The 17,712-nt window shown below is 38.0% G+C and overlaps 2 protein-coding genes across 3 annotated transcripts in view; both read left to right on the forward strand.

Moving 5' to 3' along the window:
• The first annotated feature begins 346 nt into the window (after positions 1 to 346).
• Positions 347 to 11,421, forward strand: LOC143873353 (ankyrin repeat-containing protein At5g02620-like). The gene is made up of 4 exons (XM_077376806.1): positions 347 to 1,509; positions 2,816 to 3,222; positions 10,015 to 10,913; positions 11,130 to 11,421. Exons 1-3 carry the CDS (start codon positions 1,176 to 1,178, stop codon positions 10,882 to 10,884), a joined length of 1,611 nt encoding a protein of 536 aa, XP_077232921.1. The 5' UTR covers positions 347 to 1,175; the 3' UTR covers positions 10,885 to 10,913; positions 11,130 to 11,421.
• Positions 11,422 to 14,004: 2,583 nt separating this feature from the next.
• LOC143873369 (E3 UFM1-protein ligase-like protein) overlaps positions 14,005 to 17,712 on the forward strand; it is a 60,523-nt gene continuing 56,815 nt past the window's right edge. For both annotated transcript variants that reach the window (XM_077376807.1, XM_077376808.1), the window contains exons 1-4: positions 14,005 to 14,301; positions 15,846 to 16,157; positions 16,931 to 17,197; positions 17,286 to 17,333. In XM_077376807.1, the coding sequence (XP_077232922.1) occupies positions 14,128 to 14,301; positions 15,846 to 16,157; positions 16,931 to 17,197; positions 17,286 to 17,333 (801 nt within the window). In that variant the 5' untranslated portion in view covers positions 14,005 to 14,127. The remainder of the gene's footprint in view (positions 14,302 to 15,845; positions 16,158 to 16,930; positions 17,198 to 17,285; positions 17,334 to 17,712) is intronic.

Raw genomic sequence — 17,712 nt, forward strand, 5'->3', positions numbered from 1 at the left:
TAAGGTGCTTTGGAAAAGAAATTTCCCAATCATTTTACACATTGTTTTGAGATTTTTACTCAAATGCTATCAAATATGGGAGTGCAGATATCATTCCAAACTCATACTCTATGCTTGTCGTAAGAAAAACATGCCTCTCCAACTTGTGACTAAAATGCGTGCACGTCCACTCATGTGGGGCCGGATTGGAAAAGCAGTTCCCGCGTTACGTCCACGCATGTGGGGCCGGATTGGGAAAGCAGACTCACGTTTGCCCAGTCAACGCGGGCCCCACCTAAATCTCTCTTAGATTTCAGAAACAATACAATCATTTTATTGGTAGACCTGAAATTTAGTGGCCTTCATTTATAACGTTTTTTTTTTTGTCGTACAATGGAATTGAAAAAGGAATTGCTCCCTCCATTAACCCTGGTTTTGGATTTCTCCATGTCCCCACCATTGCTTTTAAACACACCCTTTTACTGGTTTAGCCTCTGAAAAAGATAGGCAGCTATTGGTTCAGTGCTACTTGAATGTTCTTGGGATTCTTCTTTTTCTCTTTAATGTCATCCTTTCATTGGTTGTAGAAAATTATTTTAAAATTTTTTCCCTTGTAAGGACCCATGTCTTTGTAATTGAGATGGGGTTAGAATTCTAGATTGGGAGGGACAGCCCTGAATTTAAGGCCCTGGTGAATGATCATGGCCTATTTATGCCTCTTCTTTTTATTTACCTTTTTGAATTTTCATCTGGTGCCCAGAACCCACATGCCCATTTCCTCATTTTTGCCTGCTTCAAGTTGGTTGTTAGGACTATATTGTTCAATCCTACTTTTTCCTTTTCTGTTTTTGATTTTTCTGATGGGGGAAAGGTAGATGGATGTGAGCTTAGGAAGAAATTTAGGCAGAAAAAAACAAATGGGGGATTGAAAACTTGAACTCTTTTTGTACACCCATATTGATTTTGGCTGATAGAGATGTTGGTGGGGAAATCAGATCAGGCATATGCAGGATTTTTGGGTTAAACCTTAAGTTTTTATTGGGAGTATTGTTTATCTTGCTATGGAAATATTGATCATGGTGGAGATGGATTGAATGTTGAATTGGGTTTTTTTTAAATACTGCTTTGGGTATTGGTTTTTGGTGGAACAGAAGAAAAAAAACTAGTTAAAGGTGATTATTCTGCAACTAGGCCTAATGGAGGTGCCACCAAGGCAGCCGAATTCGAATCGAAAAAAGATGACGAAGCAATTGACGGGGAAACGCGATGATACTCCTCTGCATTCGGCTGCGAGGGCGGGAAATTTAGGCGATGTTAAGGAAATTCTCGCAGGAATTGATGAGAAAGAGTTGAACAATTTGTTGTCAAAACAGAATCAATCAGGAGAAACTGGCCTCTATGTAGCTGCTGAATATGGTTATATTGATTTAGTGAGAGAGATGATAAAGTATCATGATATTGTGTCGGCGGGCATAAAGGCGAAAAACGGTTATGATGCATTCCACATTGCAGCCAGGCAAGGGGATATAGGTATGTGTTGAATTGAATATTTTTATGAAGAATTGCATTTTCTTTTCTTGTATCTCAATTCATGGGTACTCATATTGTTCGTAGAAATTCACTACGCGTTTTCATCCATTTCTTGGTATCTGTTAAATTGAATATTTTTATGAAGAATTGTATGTTTTTTTCTGGTATATCAATTCATGGGTACTCATATTGTTCATAGAAATTCACTACTCATTTTCATCCGTTTCTTGGTATCTGCCAAATTGAATATTTTTTTAACAGTAAAATTGAATATTGCTATGAACAATTGTATGTTCTTTTCTGGTATTTCAATTCATGGGTGCTCATATTGTTCGTAGAAATTCACCACGCGGTTTCATCCATTTCTTGGTATGTGACAGATTGAATATTTTTATGAAGAATTGTATGTTCTTTTCTAGTATTTCAATTCATGGGTACTCATATTGTTCATAGAAACTCACTAAGCGGTTTCATCCATTTCTTGGTATTGTATAGTTCTGGTTCTGTTTTGATGGACTACTTCCAGGCTTTTTTCTGGTATGAAATTTCTTGGGTTCTTATGCTGTTGCCTGTTGGTAGTAATTGGTGCAAACACGAGAGTTCGCGGATAACTCCGGAGATTTTAGGAGCTCAATGGACAAAAAACTTCACAATGTGGACATCCCCCACATCTAGACTCATAAAAATGCAAAAATACCAAATAGAAGTGTCTAGCAAAGAGAAATGGAAACTGGAAATAAAATATCCCAAAATATGCCAAGCTATCATTCCTAGATCACATCAGTAATTCATCAAAGTTTTATTGGCATCTGGATTGAATAGAACCACTTCCTTTGATGGGTTTTGGCTTAAAATTACATTGGTGCTTCAATTATTGTAAAATTCAGAACACTCTCATCTGTTTCTTGGTACCAAATAGTGCTTATTATGTTATAATCATAGTTTCAAAACTCCTCTGCATCATTCTGGATTCCCCCGAGTCGACTCCCTTTTACCTGGCCGTGTTCTTGTCCGAGTCCGTGTTTTGCCCTACAAAGTCCATCAAAACTCCTTCTACTCTCCCCAATTATGACCGTGTCATGCAGAATCGACTAGGATTTTCTTGGGCTGCGTTTTGACCCACTTCATGTTTTGAAGCACTTAATAGTGTAGGAATTTGTAGCTTTCCTATTCTAGTTTTTGGTAATTTGTTCAGATTGCTTTGAATTGAAATCTGCTTGCACTAGATATACTGTTACCCTGTCATCGTAGAGGTAATATCCACATGATGATCACAATTTTCTGATTGGAGGTAATGGTTTTGCAGAGATTTTGAAGGAACTCCTGAATGCCCTTCCGGAACTTTCCATGACCGTAGATTTATCGAATACCACAGCATTACACACAGCTGCGACACAAGGTCATATAGAAGTGGTGAATCTTCTATTGGAAGAAGATGGCAGTCTTGCAAAGATAGCGAGAAGCAATGGTAAAACTGCCTTGCATTCTGCTGCAAGGAATGGGCACATTGAGGTTATCAAAGCCCTTCTAAAGGATCCTGGAATATCAACCAGAACTGACAAGAAGGGGCAGACAGCATTTCATATGGCAGTGAAGGGACAAAACCTTGAGCTGGTTAAGGAGTTGCTCAAGTGCGAACCTTCGGTGCTTAACATGGTAGACACCAAGGGCAACACTCCGTTGCACATTGCAACTAGGAAGGGTCGCAGTCAGGTGGATAGCTCATGCCCTCTATCTTGTTATTTTTTTCCATAAGATCAAAGGCTATTCTTTTTTTCTTTTTCTTTTTGTCATTTTGTTGGTTTGTTTAGTATATGGCAGTATGTTGCATGGAAAGTTTATAGTGATTTGCGTACGATAAGATGCTAGATTGCTTTGTGTTCACTGGAAATGGGTTGTTGCATAAAATTTTAAGAAATTGAGCCTAGCATTTATGAGGTGTAGTGAGTGGCCACTGCAAGGCTTGGCTTTTCTGATTGCTTTTGTAGATCATTAAACTATCACAGAGCTATGTAAGAGTGTTGACACCTTTCAATCATCACTGTTATAGCTTTCTTTAGGCCTGAGATGTACTGCCTGTGCGATTGTTTCTATCACAGTCCTCATTAATTTTGTAGAACTCAGTCAAGTGTCCTTGATTGCACATCTTCACAGTTAACCTTTTTCATGATTGTCTTCCAACTTCTTATATACTTACATCATAATTGAATGATGGATAATTGTGAGGTTGCATTGGATAAGGCCTAACTCTCATCATTAAGCCAGTGAGAGAACACCTGGTCTTTTATTTATATTGATGAAACTTTAACATTTTGTAGAGGTTGTATTAGCTTTATATAATCTATATTGATGTAAAGTGAAGCTCTGCAAGTCTTTATCGGTCGAGAGATTTGAATTAACAATTTGTACTTTTATTTAGATTGTATCAGAGAATTGCTTTAACTAATCTAAGATTAGAGCCCAAAGAGCAGGTTAAGCCGCTTCAAGCTTCAGGTATGAAGTGAGTCAATCTGATATAAAATTCTTATGGTTGATCTTATTTTTCGGAAATGTCCATTCTAATGTCATTTTGCAATACATGTCATTGGTCAGTTGTGTCTTCCCCAAAGGAAACTTCATCTTATAGCTGTTTATCGTATCCTTCATCTCAAGAAGCACTTGGATGTGGCCTCTGTAATGTCTTTAGCTATTAAGTTTTACTCAGATGCTGGCTAGGCCAGGTTTTTTTTGTTTTTTTTTTTTGACAGGATTTTTCATGGCTTTTTGCCTCATCAAGGGGGGTGGGTTGTATGTTATTAAGCTTATTAAAATACTAACCTTTAGGACTGTAACATTTATTACTTATGAGAAAGGATTATGCTCTCTTAGATTATTTTTAAGTTGACCAAGAGAATCGACATCTCTTAGTTTATTTTTAAGCTGATCAAGAGAATCAACAGTTAATGCCAAAAACTTTCTTAGGTGAGTTATCAAAATGTCATTGGTGTCATGCATTCGAGCTTGAAAATCAAAGGATGACTTTGTTGTGGTTATAATTTCCAAGATAGTACGACTTTTAGGAATGGCAACTTAATCTAGTTGAGATTTGGGTTTGGATATAATCCAAGAATTGTCTACAGGACTCTTATCTATTGCAGGGCTGCGATGACTTTCTATGTTGCATGTTCTGTTATCATGTCGAAAAGATTGCAATATGCTTCGTGTTTGATTTCTCTGCTGCAAGAACATCTTGAACATTTATTATCTGGTCAAGATTATATGTTGTTGCTTTCTGATCTGGTCCCTCAATTTGTTGGCAGTCTGAATTGTGTATTCTATGAAATAATTAGACATGATTTTTTTTTGCCTTTTCTTTTTGAATGGATGCACATGCTTACCATTCCAAAAAAAAAAGTTACATGGAAGAATTACACTCATATGGAATTTGCTCCATGGATTCCTTTGAAAGAGTCTGAAAATACACTGGTGGTAGAGAAGTTGAACTAGATGATCCTATAGAAGCTATGAAAATATTTGAAGGTCAATTTACAAATAATGCTGCAATCGTGTGCTTGAATAGTAAATGGTACCACTTGGGAATGATACAAGTTGATTGAAATGAGGTACCACTTGGGAAGGATACAAGTTGATTCAAATGAGGTACGTACCACTTGGGAAGAATACAAGTTTATTGAAATGAGTCTAGATACTTGTATAGTAAATGGGAACCAAACTATACTAGGAAAAGGAAAACATGTCCTTTTACTTTGATTTTCCAAATTTTTGGCGCAACCAAACAGACCCTTTTAGGTTTGTGTTTGGTTGCACACAATCCACGATGGATTGGGGATTTTGCTTTGCATTGGGTGCCACGTCAGCAAAACCCCTTGTTTGGTTGCCAATATAGTATTGTAATCTCAGGATACTACCAGGGATGTCTCTTGGCTGTCTCCCGTGTGTCTGCTCATGTGTCATGCTTGCCTCCTCTCAACAAAATCTAAGAAGAAAACCATAAAAGGTGGGTTTTTTTTTTTGGCTTGGATTTCTTGGGAATGATGCTTTTTCTATCTCTCTCTATATATATAAATGATGCTCTCTCTCTCTCTCTCTCTCTCTCTCTCTCTCTCTCTCTCTCTCTCTCTCTCTCTCTGAGCTATATATATAAACTCAACTCAACTCAACCTCAACTAAGCCTTTGTCCCAAACTAGTTGGGGTCGGCTAAGTACTAAGTACTAAGGCTAAGTACCATTATATATATATATATATATATATATATAATGGTAATGACATCGACACCTTCTGCCACTACTCTACTCCATTGACAACAGAACACTACTTACCACTGTTCTACGAGGTAAGTACTAAGGTTTACTAGGCTTGTCTCCTCCCTGCTGACTACTTACACCACTTCTCTATGAGGTAAGTACCTGCAACCAAACATAGGAAAGATTCTAGAAAATTCGGGACAATTTTTTGTAAAATTTCCACTTTCAAGATGGTAGTTTGTGTATTGTGATTTGTGCAGCAACATGTAATTCATTTTTGTTTATTTTGGTCTCAATATATAAATTAGAGTTTACTTTAGATGGATCCGAGGACTCTAATTGATCCTAAACCAAGGTTAAGGTTACAGTTGGGCTTTGAGGGGTTATGGACTAATGTGTATGTATTTTGGTGTATTATTGGACTGATTAATGAAGAGTAGGAATTATCTTTGAAGTTCTTTAAGCTTTCTTAGGCATTGTTCTAGATTGGTCAAATTTATTGTCATTTTATCTCTTTAGCATAATTTCTGAACAATGATTGGATTGGTTGTGAGAAGCTGGCAAGTTATTCTAGTTTTCGCGGTTCCTCTTAGATCACTTGCATCAACTTGTAACATTTTTCAATCTAATTGCCAGTCGAACTTTCCAAAAAGTTGTTGTAGTGTGGGTATGGCCAGCCAATACTTTGATTGATCAATCTTATCTAGATATTTTTCATTCATGCAATTATGAGCAATTCAGGTTTATCTTGAAGCAAATAAATGTCCAGTTTGTTCTCGAATGTGAAAATAATTTTTAATCATTTCCAATTTCGTTGACGACATGACCGACTTTATCTTCTTCACTAAGCAGATGTTATATAGAAGATACGGAGCTAGCTCTTGTTTAGATTTTCCACGATTTGTGTTGGGCAATATTATAAAATTTGTGGGTCAGGTGCAGTTTTGGTGAAAATGAAGTTAGAAATGTGTTCTTAGATAGCAGTGGAGTGTCCGAGAATAAATCGTGACAAACACGAGAAACGAGAAATTAAGATTCAATGGGAGAGGTAAAGGAAAATGGGATCTGATATAACTTGGATTTTGGAAAAGGGTTGAGATCATATCTTATAATATGGACTTAGATCTGGATCCAGATTTGAGTAAGTGTAAGGGTTCATTTATTTTCCTTTCTGTACTTGGATCCTGACAAATAAAACAAGTAGTTATGGTTTCTCAACTCCAAAAATGACATCAATTTTGGTAAACTTCAGTTGTACATTATTCTTCATTTTTTAAGGGTCTATGGTTTTTTTTACTTAAGCCGTGGTCTGGTACCATAGGAGAACAGAACACATTTAAGTCCATCTCTGAATTTATTCATTGACTAAACTTCAGTTTTATCTTTCTTCAGCTTGAACCGTCTTGAGATTCTTCTACTCAAAACATATTTCATTCCCATCTTAGAAAATATATATCATCACTATTCACTAATCTAGAACCAATACTTACACAAGATGTTGATGGGTACACCACTAAAACATAGGAAATTAATGGGTACATGACTAAACCATAAGAAATTGATGGGTACATGACTAAAATGCAGGAAATTGATGGTTACATAACTAAAACATAGGAAATTGTTAGGTACATCTTGTGTAAGTAATCTAGAAACAGTACTTACACAAGATGTTGACGGGTAAACGACTAAAACATAGGAAATTGTTAGACATTTTTCACTATGGCGGGTTGTCATGTAAAGAAAACTGCATGACCTCTTGTTATACAAAACTCATATCCATTGTATGACCTCTTGTTATACAAAAATCATAATATCCCTAATAACATGATTTTCTGACAAATTTGTGCATCTGATCTTAATCTTTGAATAGATAGTTGTGGGAGCCGATTTTTTCCCGCGCGCGTAGGACGGCAGGGGATCACCACATCGGGTTCTCAAGGGATTGTTTATTTGATCTGCGTTTCTTGCGGACTCGGGACTGAAATCCTAACTTCGCAAGAATGAGAAACTCAGAGTCGCCACCTAGATCAGGGCCTAGGACCCGTGCCTGTTCTTCCAAGGAAATGAGTAACGACACTCGAATTTCGTTGGAGGAACAGTAACCAAAGGGGTTCTTTTGCTCTGGGCCTAGAACCTTATTTTTTGCTCTGTTTGCTTAAGGCATGGTCCTTACAGATATCTGGGTAAGGGTTATGGTTACAATAGGCACCCCTCTTGCCCGAACGAATCCAGTCTCTTAACTTAGATTGGCATTTTTCGAAGAATTAGAACCAGGATAACTTATCTTTTTATTTTTTTATTTAGGTTATGCTTAATTCAAAGATGTAAATAAAGGTGAATTTACAAAAAGATCGAAAATAAGCAGTAATTATCCTGATTGGGACCGTATGTTGTAGAATAAATCCCGAAAGATCTCGCAACTGATCCCAATCAGATTAACAAATTTAACGGAAAAATACAGTGAAGAAAGTAAAAAAAAGGTAGAGGGGTTTATAACATTAGTTCTGAGGGCAATGTGAGCTGGAAATCTTATGTCACCATCTCGTACCTTACTTTGTAAAGGAAATTGCAGAAAGGAAAAGAAAGGCGGAAGGATTTATACCATAAGTTCTGAGGGCAATGTGAGCCGGAGATCTTATATGTCACCAGCTCACACCTTACTTTGTAAAGGAAATTACATAAAACTGTTTAAATAAATGTAATTATACCAGTAGAGAATTGGGCAGAGTAACCGTGTTGTTTGGGAGAGAAGAGTTCCGAAGTTGCCGCGATTTTGGCCGCATAACGGTGTTGTGTTGACGAGGAGACTTCTGGTTTGCCGAGATTTCGGCAGAACAACGACGTTATTTAGATAATAGGGCTATGGGTTCTCCGAAATTCGACATCGCAACGGCGCTGTGTTGGCGAAGGGGCTCCGAAGTTGCAGCAAAATCAGCGGCATAACGGCGCTATACGGCAGAAAGAACTCCGAAGTTGTCGAAATTTCTGCAGAACAACAGCGTTACTATTGAAAAGTAGCTCGTAGTTCTGCGAAATTCGGCAGAACAACGGCGTAAAAGGAAGGATGTCGCTCCGAACCTTCGGAATTTCAGCAGAATGCCAACGCCCTGTGTGAGCAGCCTAGAGTTTCTCTACTTTCTCTCTTCTAGAAATAAAGTAAACTAGGGTTTTTTCTGAAATTTCTGGAGGGGTTCAGTGTATATGAGAAAAAAAGGAGGTGAAAATAACCACAAAGAGAAGGAGAGAGAGAGATTTTAATCTCAAAACTTCTCACTCCTTACTCTTAAACAACCCCCCCCCCCCCCCCCACACCACATTTATAGGTTTGGGGGGGAGTAAAATTTGAAAATTTCGGCCAAATTTCGCCCATGGAGAAATTGTGATGTCATCTGGATAACATCATCCAGATGACATCACATCTCGATAGGCGCGATAATTCGTCTTATCTCCATCTCGTAAAATGTGATTTTTCATCTTTTATCGATGAGTTTCGATCGTTCGTAACTCCTCTGTTTGAATTCCGATTCACGCGTGGTCAGGTCCGTTGGATTCCTCGTTCTGGGGGCTTTCCAATAAACCTAATATCGTATGTTTTTCGGGAAATGAAGTGTCCTTTGGGTGAAAACAGAAGTTTCCGACCCAAAGTTAACTTACTGATTAAAATGTTGTGTGCAAACGGGCTTATCGGTTTATGCCGTAAAAGGCGGTTGCTGTGTAAAACAGGCTTTTGGTTTGCCGAAAAAGGCAGGTGCTGTGTAAAAACATGCTTTCTGGTTGGTTAAAAGGCTTTCGGAAATCATTTCCTTCTGAAAACACTCTAAATAGAGATTGAGAGAAACCTAACTGGTGCTCTAGGACTCGTCATAAGGTTCTTCCTAACGACACCTATCATTAGTACCGCCTTGACAAAATTGGGTATCTACAATAGTTAACGACCCTTCACTCAATGGACCAGCCTCTTTGATGCTCCAGATCCGAAGGTAACTTATGACATGGTTTAATATTCCACCTCGAAGCCAATGTTTTATCCCTACAGTGAAGATAATGAGTTTTTCTATTACAAATTTATTTGATTTACCAGTTACGTTGTTGACAATGTACAGTAAAATTCATGGTGCTGAATAGATTTATCATGGAATTAGATTTTTTAGCAAGGTTTCATATATTAGTTTCCTTAACAGTAGCTTGATATCATCATGAAGGTGATTTTATGAAGTAGGAAATTACTCAGACTTCTCTTCCATCAACTTGTTTGTGCAGATTGTGAAAAGACTACTAGAATGCAAGGATATCGACACCAAAGCCATCAACAAGGCAGGAGAAACTGCTATCGACACTGCCGAGAAAACCGGTAATACAGGCATTTCAGCCATTCTTAGTGAGCATGGCGTCCTAAGTGCAAGGGCTCTTAAGCCCCCCAACGCCGCCCGAGAATTGAAGCAAACAGTGAGCGACATAAAGCATGAAGTCCACTCCCAGCTCGAACACACACGCCAAACAAGGAGAGGGGTACAAGGGATTGCCAAGCGTCTCAACAAGCTTCACATCGAAGGTCTCAACAATGCCATAAACTCTACCACAGTTGTTGCTGTCCTTATTGCCACTGTTGCCTTTGCTGCCATTTTCACTGTCCCGGGCCAATATGCCGATGACCCAAATAACCTTTCACCTGGGCTGTCTCTCGGAGAAGCCAACATTGCCCCTAAGGCCCCATTTATGATCTTCTTTGTCTTTGACTCTGTGGCTCTCTTCATATCTTTGGCTGTCGTGGTGGTGCAAACGTCGGTCGTGGTTATAGAGAGCAAGGCAAAGAAACAAATGATGGCAATTATAAACAAGCTAATGTGGTTTGCTTGTGTACTTATATCAGTGGCATTTTTAGCGCTAGCATTTATTGTTGTTGGGAATCACGAAAGGTGGTTGGCAGTTTGGGTGACAGTTATAGGGACTACTATAATGGCTACAACTTTGGGGACAATGTGTTATTGGGTGGTGATGCATCGAATTGAGGCTTCGAACCTTAGAAGCATCAGAAAGTCGACGATGAGCAGGTCACGGTCATGGTCAATGTCGAATGTCTCGGATTCTGAGCTACTGAACACTGAGTATAAGAAAATGTACGCAATCTGAGGTTACGACCACAGTTTTTTTTGTCCAAGGTGTTATTGCTATCTCTACCTCTCTTCTTTTCTATCCTTAATGATGTATATTTGCCATGTATTATAGTGCTTTTTTTTTCCTTGTTTTCCTTCTGTTTTTAAGAGAAGAAAGCCACTTCCCTTGCACCAACATCCAATAGAAGCAATAGCTTGCTCTTGGACAAGATGTTATTATCATTTTCATTTTTTTGGATATTTGGGCTTTTAAAATTTCAGGTTGACTGCCACAAGCCTACCTAATGATAGAAGAAGACCAATTTGGTGGCTGGTGAGACCTATTGTAACTTTGACGTGCCCCAATCTCCCTTATGCTGATAGACAACCAAACCATTCAAGAGTTGGGTCCACAATGGATGGGCCATAGTTCGAAAATTGCATTAATCAAGTGATCCTGACGATCTGATTGGTAGCTTGCATATAGTTGAGTAAAATTAAAATGGCCAATGTTCACGTCCAACTGACAATTTCTTTGATCGAATGGTTAGGATTATTTGGTGCATTTGTTTTCTATGCTCATCTAATGTTGTAATTATGTGGTGTGGGCACACGCTATTTCACATGACTCATTCTGTGTTCTACACATAGATCATCTTTTTTTGTCACAATTCATTGGTCGACTGCTCACACAGGTGCTACAAGTAGCAAATGTATCGATAAGCTCGGGTTAAGTGTTTGGAGAGCGATTGGACTAAGACACTTGCAATTTGGAGAGGTTGACAAATATATCCTTGTGAGAAATGTTCTATTGTAGCGTGCAATTCACACCACACATGCTAATATCAACACCCTTGTTGTGCAGTGCAAGCGAGCAATTCTTGCGGACATTAATGTGCGAACTTTTCCATATTGTCCGTGACTATTTGGGGACTTGGGCTTTAATGTGCGGATACTTTGGACTCTGGGACTCCAACTGGGACTTTTTAGAGTCATGCATATATTGAAATCACCCATTAGTCATCAACAAATACATGAATTTGAAGTCCTTGAGTTTTAATAATCTATTTTTACTATGATCCCATGGATTTGTGGGCCCTACTAAAATATCTAAGTAATATTATGCATCAGTGGGGTCCTACTAAGTGCAAGGCCAAAGTAGTCATTTCACTTTGGATAGGGTCATAGGGCTCACTTGTCTAAGCCAGCAATAAGTTATTTGTTAGATTGATCTGAACCGCCCACTTAATAGTGCTTGCTTTGGATCTCCAATGGAGGCCACAGGAGATCCAAAGCAAGACTTATCAAATGGATAGCCCGATCATTACAGGGTAGGATCTTAACAACCCTATTATGCATATGCATGAATAAATTGACGAACAATATCCGACAAACAAAAAAATAAGTATCTTTTACCACGTTTAACATTATAATAAAATTAAGAAAAATCACGATATCAATCCATAAAATCCAAAGCACCTTTTACCACATAATATTAAAAAAATAAGAGGCAAATAAATTATCTTATAAATCCAAAATATCTAATAAGTAACTTTCATCTCCACAAAACTGCAAAAAATATCAGTCTAAATAAGTAACTTTCATCCCCGCAAAACCACAAAAAGATGTCAGTCTTAAAAAATTAATTTCATCCCCACAATATTACAAAACCATAAAAGATATCAGTCTAAATAAACAATTTTCATCCCCACAATACCACAAAAAGATATCAGTCTAAATAAACAATTTTCATCCCCACCTCGATGAGGAAAACATTGTAAGCGGGGTTTTTACATATAGCGCGTGACTTCAAGTTTGCACAGCGGTGAAAGTACGTGTTTTGCTGAACTTTCCACTGAGGGCGCATTTGAGAGTCCGCTAAAAAAGTCACCTACGACTAACGGCGGATTCTTCAAATCCGCCAAAGATCACCGAAATCCCTCTCAACTAACCCTCCAGTGACCATAGTCATTGACTATGTCAAGATGTACTATTTTGCTAGTCTAGTGTGCTACCTATGGTCATAAGTAGTGTGGCTGACTGGGGCATGTTTGGGTAGGCAGTTGGATCAAAGCCTAGTGGAAGGAGGGCCACCGACAGACTGGTTTGATAACACGTTCATGTTTGTTCACAATGATCCAAGCCTTGATCATTCTATGGAAATGCTTCTTCTTTTTTTTGGCACAACCTATTTAGTATTTAGGGAAAAAATACAGATACACCACCTCAACTATGGCCAAATTCCACTTCTAACCCTGTTGTTTCGAAGTTACCAAAGACACCCCCTATACTATTTGTGGGTTCTTTTAACGTGAAAGCGTGGACGGAGAGGAGGAACTTACTATAGTGCCCTCATCTTCCCCAACTAAAAATTAGGGTTTTCATACATGAAAAATGAAAATTAGGGTTTGATTCAAACCCTTGTTTATTTATCAGCACAAATCCTCGATGTAGGGGTTTTATTTGTCTTCATTCACATCATTTTGCACAGAAACCCTAATATTTAGATTTTTTTTCTTTTTATAAGTGTTTTTTTCTTGAAATGTGGGGTTTGATGTAGCCATGGAGTGGGGTTTCATTGTCTGTGGTGGAGGCAACGGCAGCGGTGTCCGGAGGTGGGAAATGGCGTAATCCTAATCCCTCTGCAAATGACTTAAAACTAGTGACGATGGTATTTTTGTCCTCAAAATATTAACCATAGTTAGTTTTAGTCATTTCGTAAGGTTAAACTAGCGGATCCGGAGAGGGTCTACTTAAAAATGTCATAAAGTTGATTGGGTGTCTTTGGTACCTTCGATACCATGGGGTTAGAAATGGAATTTGGCCATGGTTGAGGTAGTGTATCTGTATTTTTCCCTAGTATTTATGTTTCGGCCCATCAAATGGACGGTTTGGATCATCCTACCGTGTCGGCCGTACAGTACTACGTGAAAAATAGGTTACACAATATAAAAACTCCCCGATTTGTCCACAGCCAAATAACACTAGGACGTTCTTTTTCTTTTTATATTTTTCCAATAAAAAGTTAAAACCCGATCTTTTATTAAGGGTTACGATAAATTCACACCCTCTATAGAATAATTCACACTCCTTTTAACGTAATTTGACGTAAAAAAGAGCTAGAGTCATCCACACAATTCCCTTTATTTAACCCTTACTAGGGTTAAAATTTTGCATCAAAGTCGAAGTACCAGAGAGAATCGGTTTTGGTTCTTTCTTTTCTCATTCGCTCTGATTATTTTTCTCTTCCACTCTCAAAACCCTAACCAGATCGAGAACAATGGACGCCGAATTGCTCGAATTACAAAGACAATTCGAGTTCGCTCAACAAGCGAAATCGAGCATCCGATTATCAGATAGAAACGTGGTAGAATTAATCCACAAGCTTCAACAACTCCAAATAATCGATTTCGAGCTTCTCCACACCGTATCCGGAAAGGAATACATTACTCCCGTAATTCTCTCTCATTCTTTTTTTTCCCTCCTTGTCTTATTGCTAGGGTTTTAAATTTCATATTGGTTTTTTTTGAAATGGTCAGGTTATATTAAAAAGAAGAGTAAACCTAAAGACTTAGGGTTTTAAATTTCATTTGCTTTATTTCCTCTTAGGGCATCTGTGTTGCTGATATTAGGTTATCCTATTGTAATCCTTAAATTTGTTTTTTGTATTGTAGTTTATATGATTTGAATCCGATGATTTTCGTTGTTGTTTATGCCCTATTTGGATTGCAGGAATTTTCTGGAAAAGTTTGGAAAGGAAATTATTTATGCCTTATAGACATTAAAAAAGATAACTCCAATCAATTCTATTCAATATTTATTTAAAGCAACCCTCAATTTTATGATGATGTCATTCCAAATTAACCCCAGTCTTGTCATTTACCTCTAAATTATTGAAAGGAAATATTTTTCTAATAATATTTTCCATCAGAAATGCTTTTCTTGCAATCCAAACAGGGTAATTCATGGAATATTAATTTATCCTGTATTGGGGAGAGGGGCAAGGAGGGGTTGGAGAGGGAGAGAATTGAGAGGGAATGGGTGAGAAGAAACTGAAAAACAAGGAAGAAAAAACCCTACTCAAAATAGAGTTTTCCCCCAATTTTTCGACCAGTTTCGACCATATCCTTACTCGTGCTTTCTCAATTCTCTTCCTACCACTTTCTCATCACTTAATAAACTGATATTCCATTAAAACACTTCATTGATGCCAAACACGGCAGTAGGGTTTTCAGTATTCTTTTTCTTTTCATGTTTCTTTTTCCTGTTTATGTTAATTGAATGGGGTTAAGGCAGATTTTCCTAATTATGCTTTTGCCAGTTATCTCACATCACAGATATTCTTCTTACCTTATATATATATATATATATGTGTGTGTGTGTGTGTGTGAGTAAACAGTTCCTGTGCTCGAGCTCAGATAGCTTATCTGCGCTCGAGTACAGGAAACAAGGGTTGGCCCACATTTTTTGGGTGATCCTAAGCATTCATTTGAAAGGCCCCCATCATGGATGGGGTGTGTACAAAAACTCAACACCATTGGATCATCTTAGGGTGTCCATTTGTGCGTGAGAAAATGGACAGATACTGTTTGTTCACAAATCTGCCATTTTTTCACCCCGCAAATGCAAGGGTTCGGTTGATCCAATGAAGCTGATTTTTGGAAGACATCCCATACATGATGGGGCCTTTCAAATGAATGCTTATGATCACCCAAAAAATTTGGGCCCACCATGTTTCCTGCACTTGAGCGCAGATAAGCGGATCTGCACTCGAGCTCAGGAACTGGTTCCTCTCTCTCTCTCTCTCTCTCTCTCTATATATATATATATATATATATATATATATATATATATATATATATATATATATATATATATATAGTTGAAAACTCCGTGTTAAATTCTTGCTATCACATTTTTTATTTATGCATAACTAGGTTGAATTAAGACTGCAATTAATAGTCATTATGATGTTAAAATGTTGATGTGGTATCGCAGAGTCAGCTGAGACATGAAATTGACACAGAGATTAAGAAGTCAGGGCGTGTTTCTTTGATCGATCTCTCTGACATTGTTGGGGTGGATTTGTACCATGTCGAGAAACAAGCTCAACAGATAGTGACAGACGATGTAGGGCTTATGCTAATACAGGGAGAAATAATATCTCAGTCTTATTGGGATACAATAGCGGAAGAAATAAATGAACGGCTTCAGGAATGCAGTCAGATTGCGTTGGCAGAGCTTGCTGCTCAGTTGCATGTCAGCTCGGAGTTGGTGGCCTCTATTTTAGAGCCCCGCCTTGGAACTATTGTAAGTCCATTTTTTGCCTAAAGAGATTCTGGGCATGTATCAGATAATATATTTGAACAGAATTCTTGGCAGTAGCTTAGTTAGTTTTATCACAATTAACATGATACGAGCCTTCTGTCTTCAATGTATTTTTTTTAATTATTTATATTTGACAATACAAATGAAACTCATTATTCATTTGAATTCTCTCATGTCAAACCTGGGTTGAAGAGTTTGGTATATATTGCAATGTTTTTATATGGTGTATAGTTCAGTATTTTTTTCAAAAAAGTATTGTACGGCCACACCATAGGATGATCCAAACCGTCCATTTGACAGGCCAAACCATAAATAGGTTGTGCTAAAAAATCATTTCCATAGGATGGTCCTAGCCCTCTAATCTATAGAGAAACTGCATATTATGGAAACCTCTATAGATCGGAGGGTTGGGATCATCCTATGGAAATGATTTTTGGCCCACAACTTATTTATGGTTTGGCCCATCAAATGGACTGTTTGGATCATACTATGGTGTGCCCGTACAGTACCTTTTTGAAAAATACTGGACTATACAGGCTTACGCCATATAAAATCTCATATATTGCATATCTTGCAGATGCAGTTGTAATACAGGTGACAAAATAAGGATCTTGTTTGCGGTGTACATTTTATTCTATTTGGCTTCCTTTAGTAATTTCTAATTTATTTAATACGGCATTGCTTCATTCTTTCTTTTTCAGTGGTTTTTATTGTTTCATCTAATGTTTACCCATTTGACCTTCTATTCCGTCCAGGTAAAAGGGAGACTGGAAGGTGGACAGTTGTACACTCCAGCCTATGTTGCACGCCTTAGTACCATGGTCTGTGGAGCCGCAAGGGGTATCACTGTTCCAACAAATTTGTCAACAGTTTGGAGCTCCTTACAGCAAATGTTACTAGACATGGATGGAGCTAATGGTGTGTCCGTTGAAGGTGCTTTTTTTCAGTCCCTATTTAATGGGTTGGTCAAGGAGGGGGGGATCCTTGGATCACTTCGTGCGGGAGTTCATTGGACGCCAGCTGTACGAGACCTAATACTATCTTCTGTTTTACTCAGTTATCTACTTTCTTGAACTTTTGTAGTCATCAACTTTTATCTGTTTGCTCCAGGTTTTCGCCCATGCTCAAAGGGAAAGTGTGGATTCTTTCTTCTCACAGGTTCAAACTTTTATTTGTTTGCAAATGTTGATTTTGGGGTAGCTAACAGTTGGTCAGTCAATGGGTGCTTGTTCATCCTTAATCTTTTAGCTCCACTGAAAGAAATCTCTTTATTTCTCAATCCTTGTACCTGATTGAGTAATCTGAAATTAAATATGAGTAGCATAGTGACTGCAAGACTTGTTGAATCACTCACATTTTCTTAAATACTGGGTTATAAGCTCTTTGGCTTGCTGTTTGGCTCTTAACTGTTGCGCGAAGAGAGTGGATTTGTGTCAAAATGGAAAAAAGTTTTTTTTTTATAGGTAAGCTGGGGTTTGGCGGGGACCCCTACCAGTTTATTAGAAAGATAAAGATATTACAATCGGCATACAATAGA

This window comes from Tasmannia lanceolata, unplaced genomic scaffold (genome assembly GCF_043159265.1).
Source record: "Tasmannia lanceolata isolate RefF3 unplaced genomic scaffold, GAP_Taslan_0.1 ptg000002l, whole genome shotgun sequence".
Taxonomy (NCBI): domain Eukaryota; kingdom Viridiplantae; phylum Streptophyta; class Magnoliopsida; order Canellales; family Winteraceae; genus Tasmannia; species Tasmannia lanceolata.

Bases quoted from the DNA above. Each gene is read 5' to 3' on its own strand.
- LOC143873353 (XM_077376806.1), top strand. From the start codon at position 1,176: ATGGAGGTGCCACCAAGGCAGCCGAATTCGAATCGAAAAAAGATGACG. The intron at 1,510-2,815 runs GTATGTGTTGAA...ATGGTTTTGCAG, and splicing joins AGCCAGGCAAGGGGATATAG to AGATTTTGAAGGAACTCCTG. The intron at 3,223-10,014 runs GTGGATAGCTCA...TTGTTTGTGCAG, and splicing joins CTAGGAAGGGTCGCAGTCAG to ATTGTGAAAAGACTACTAGA.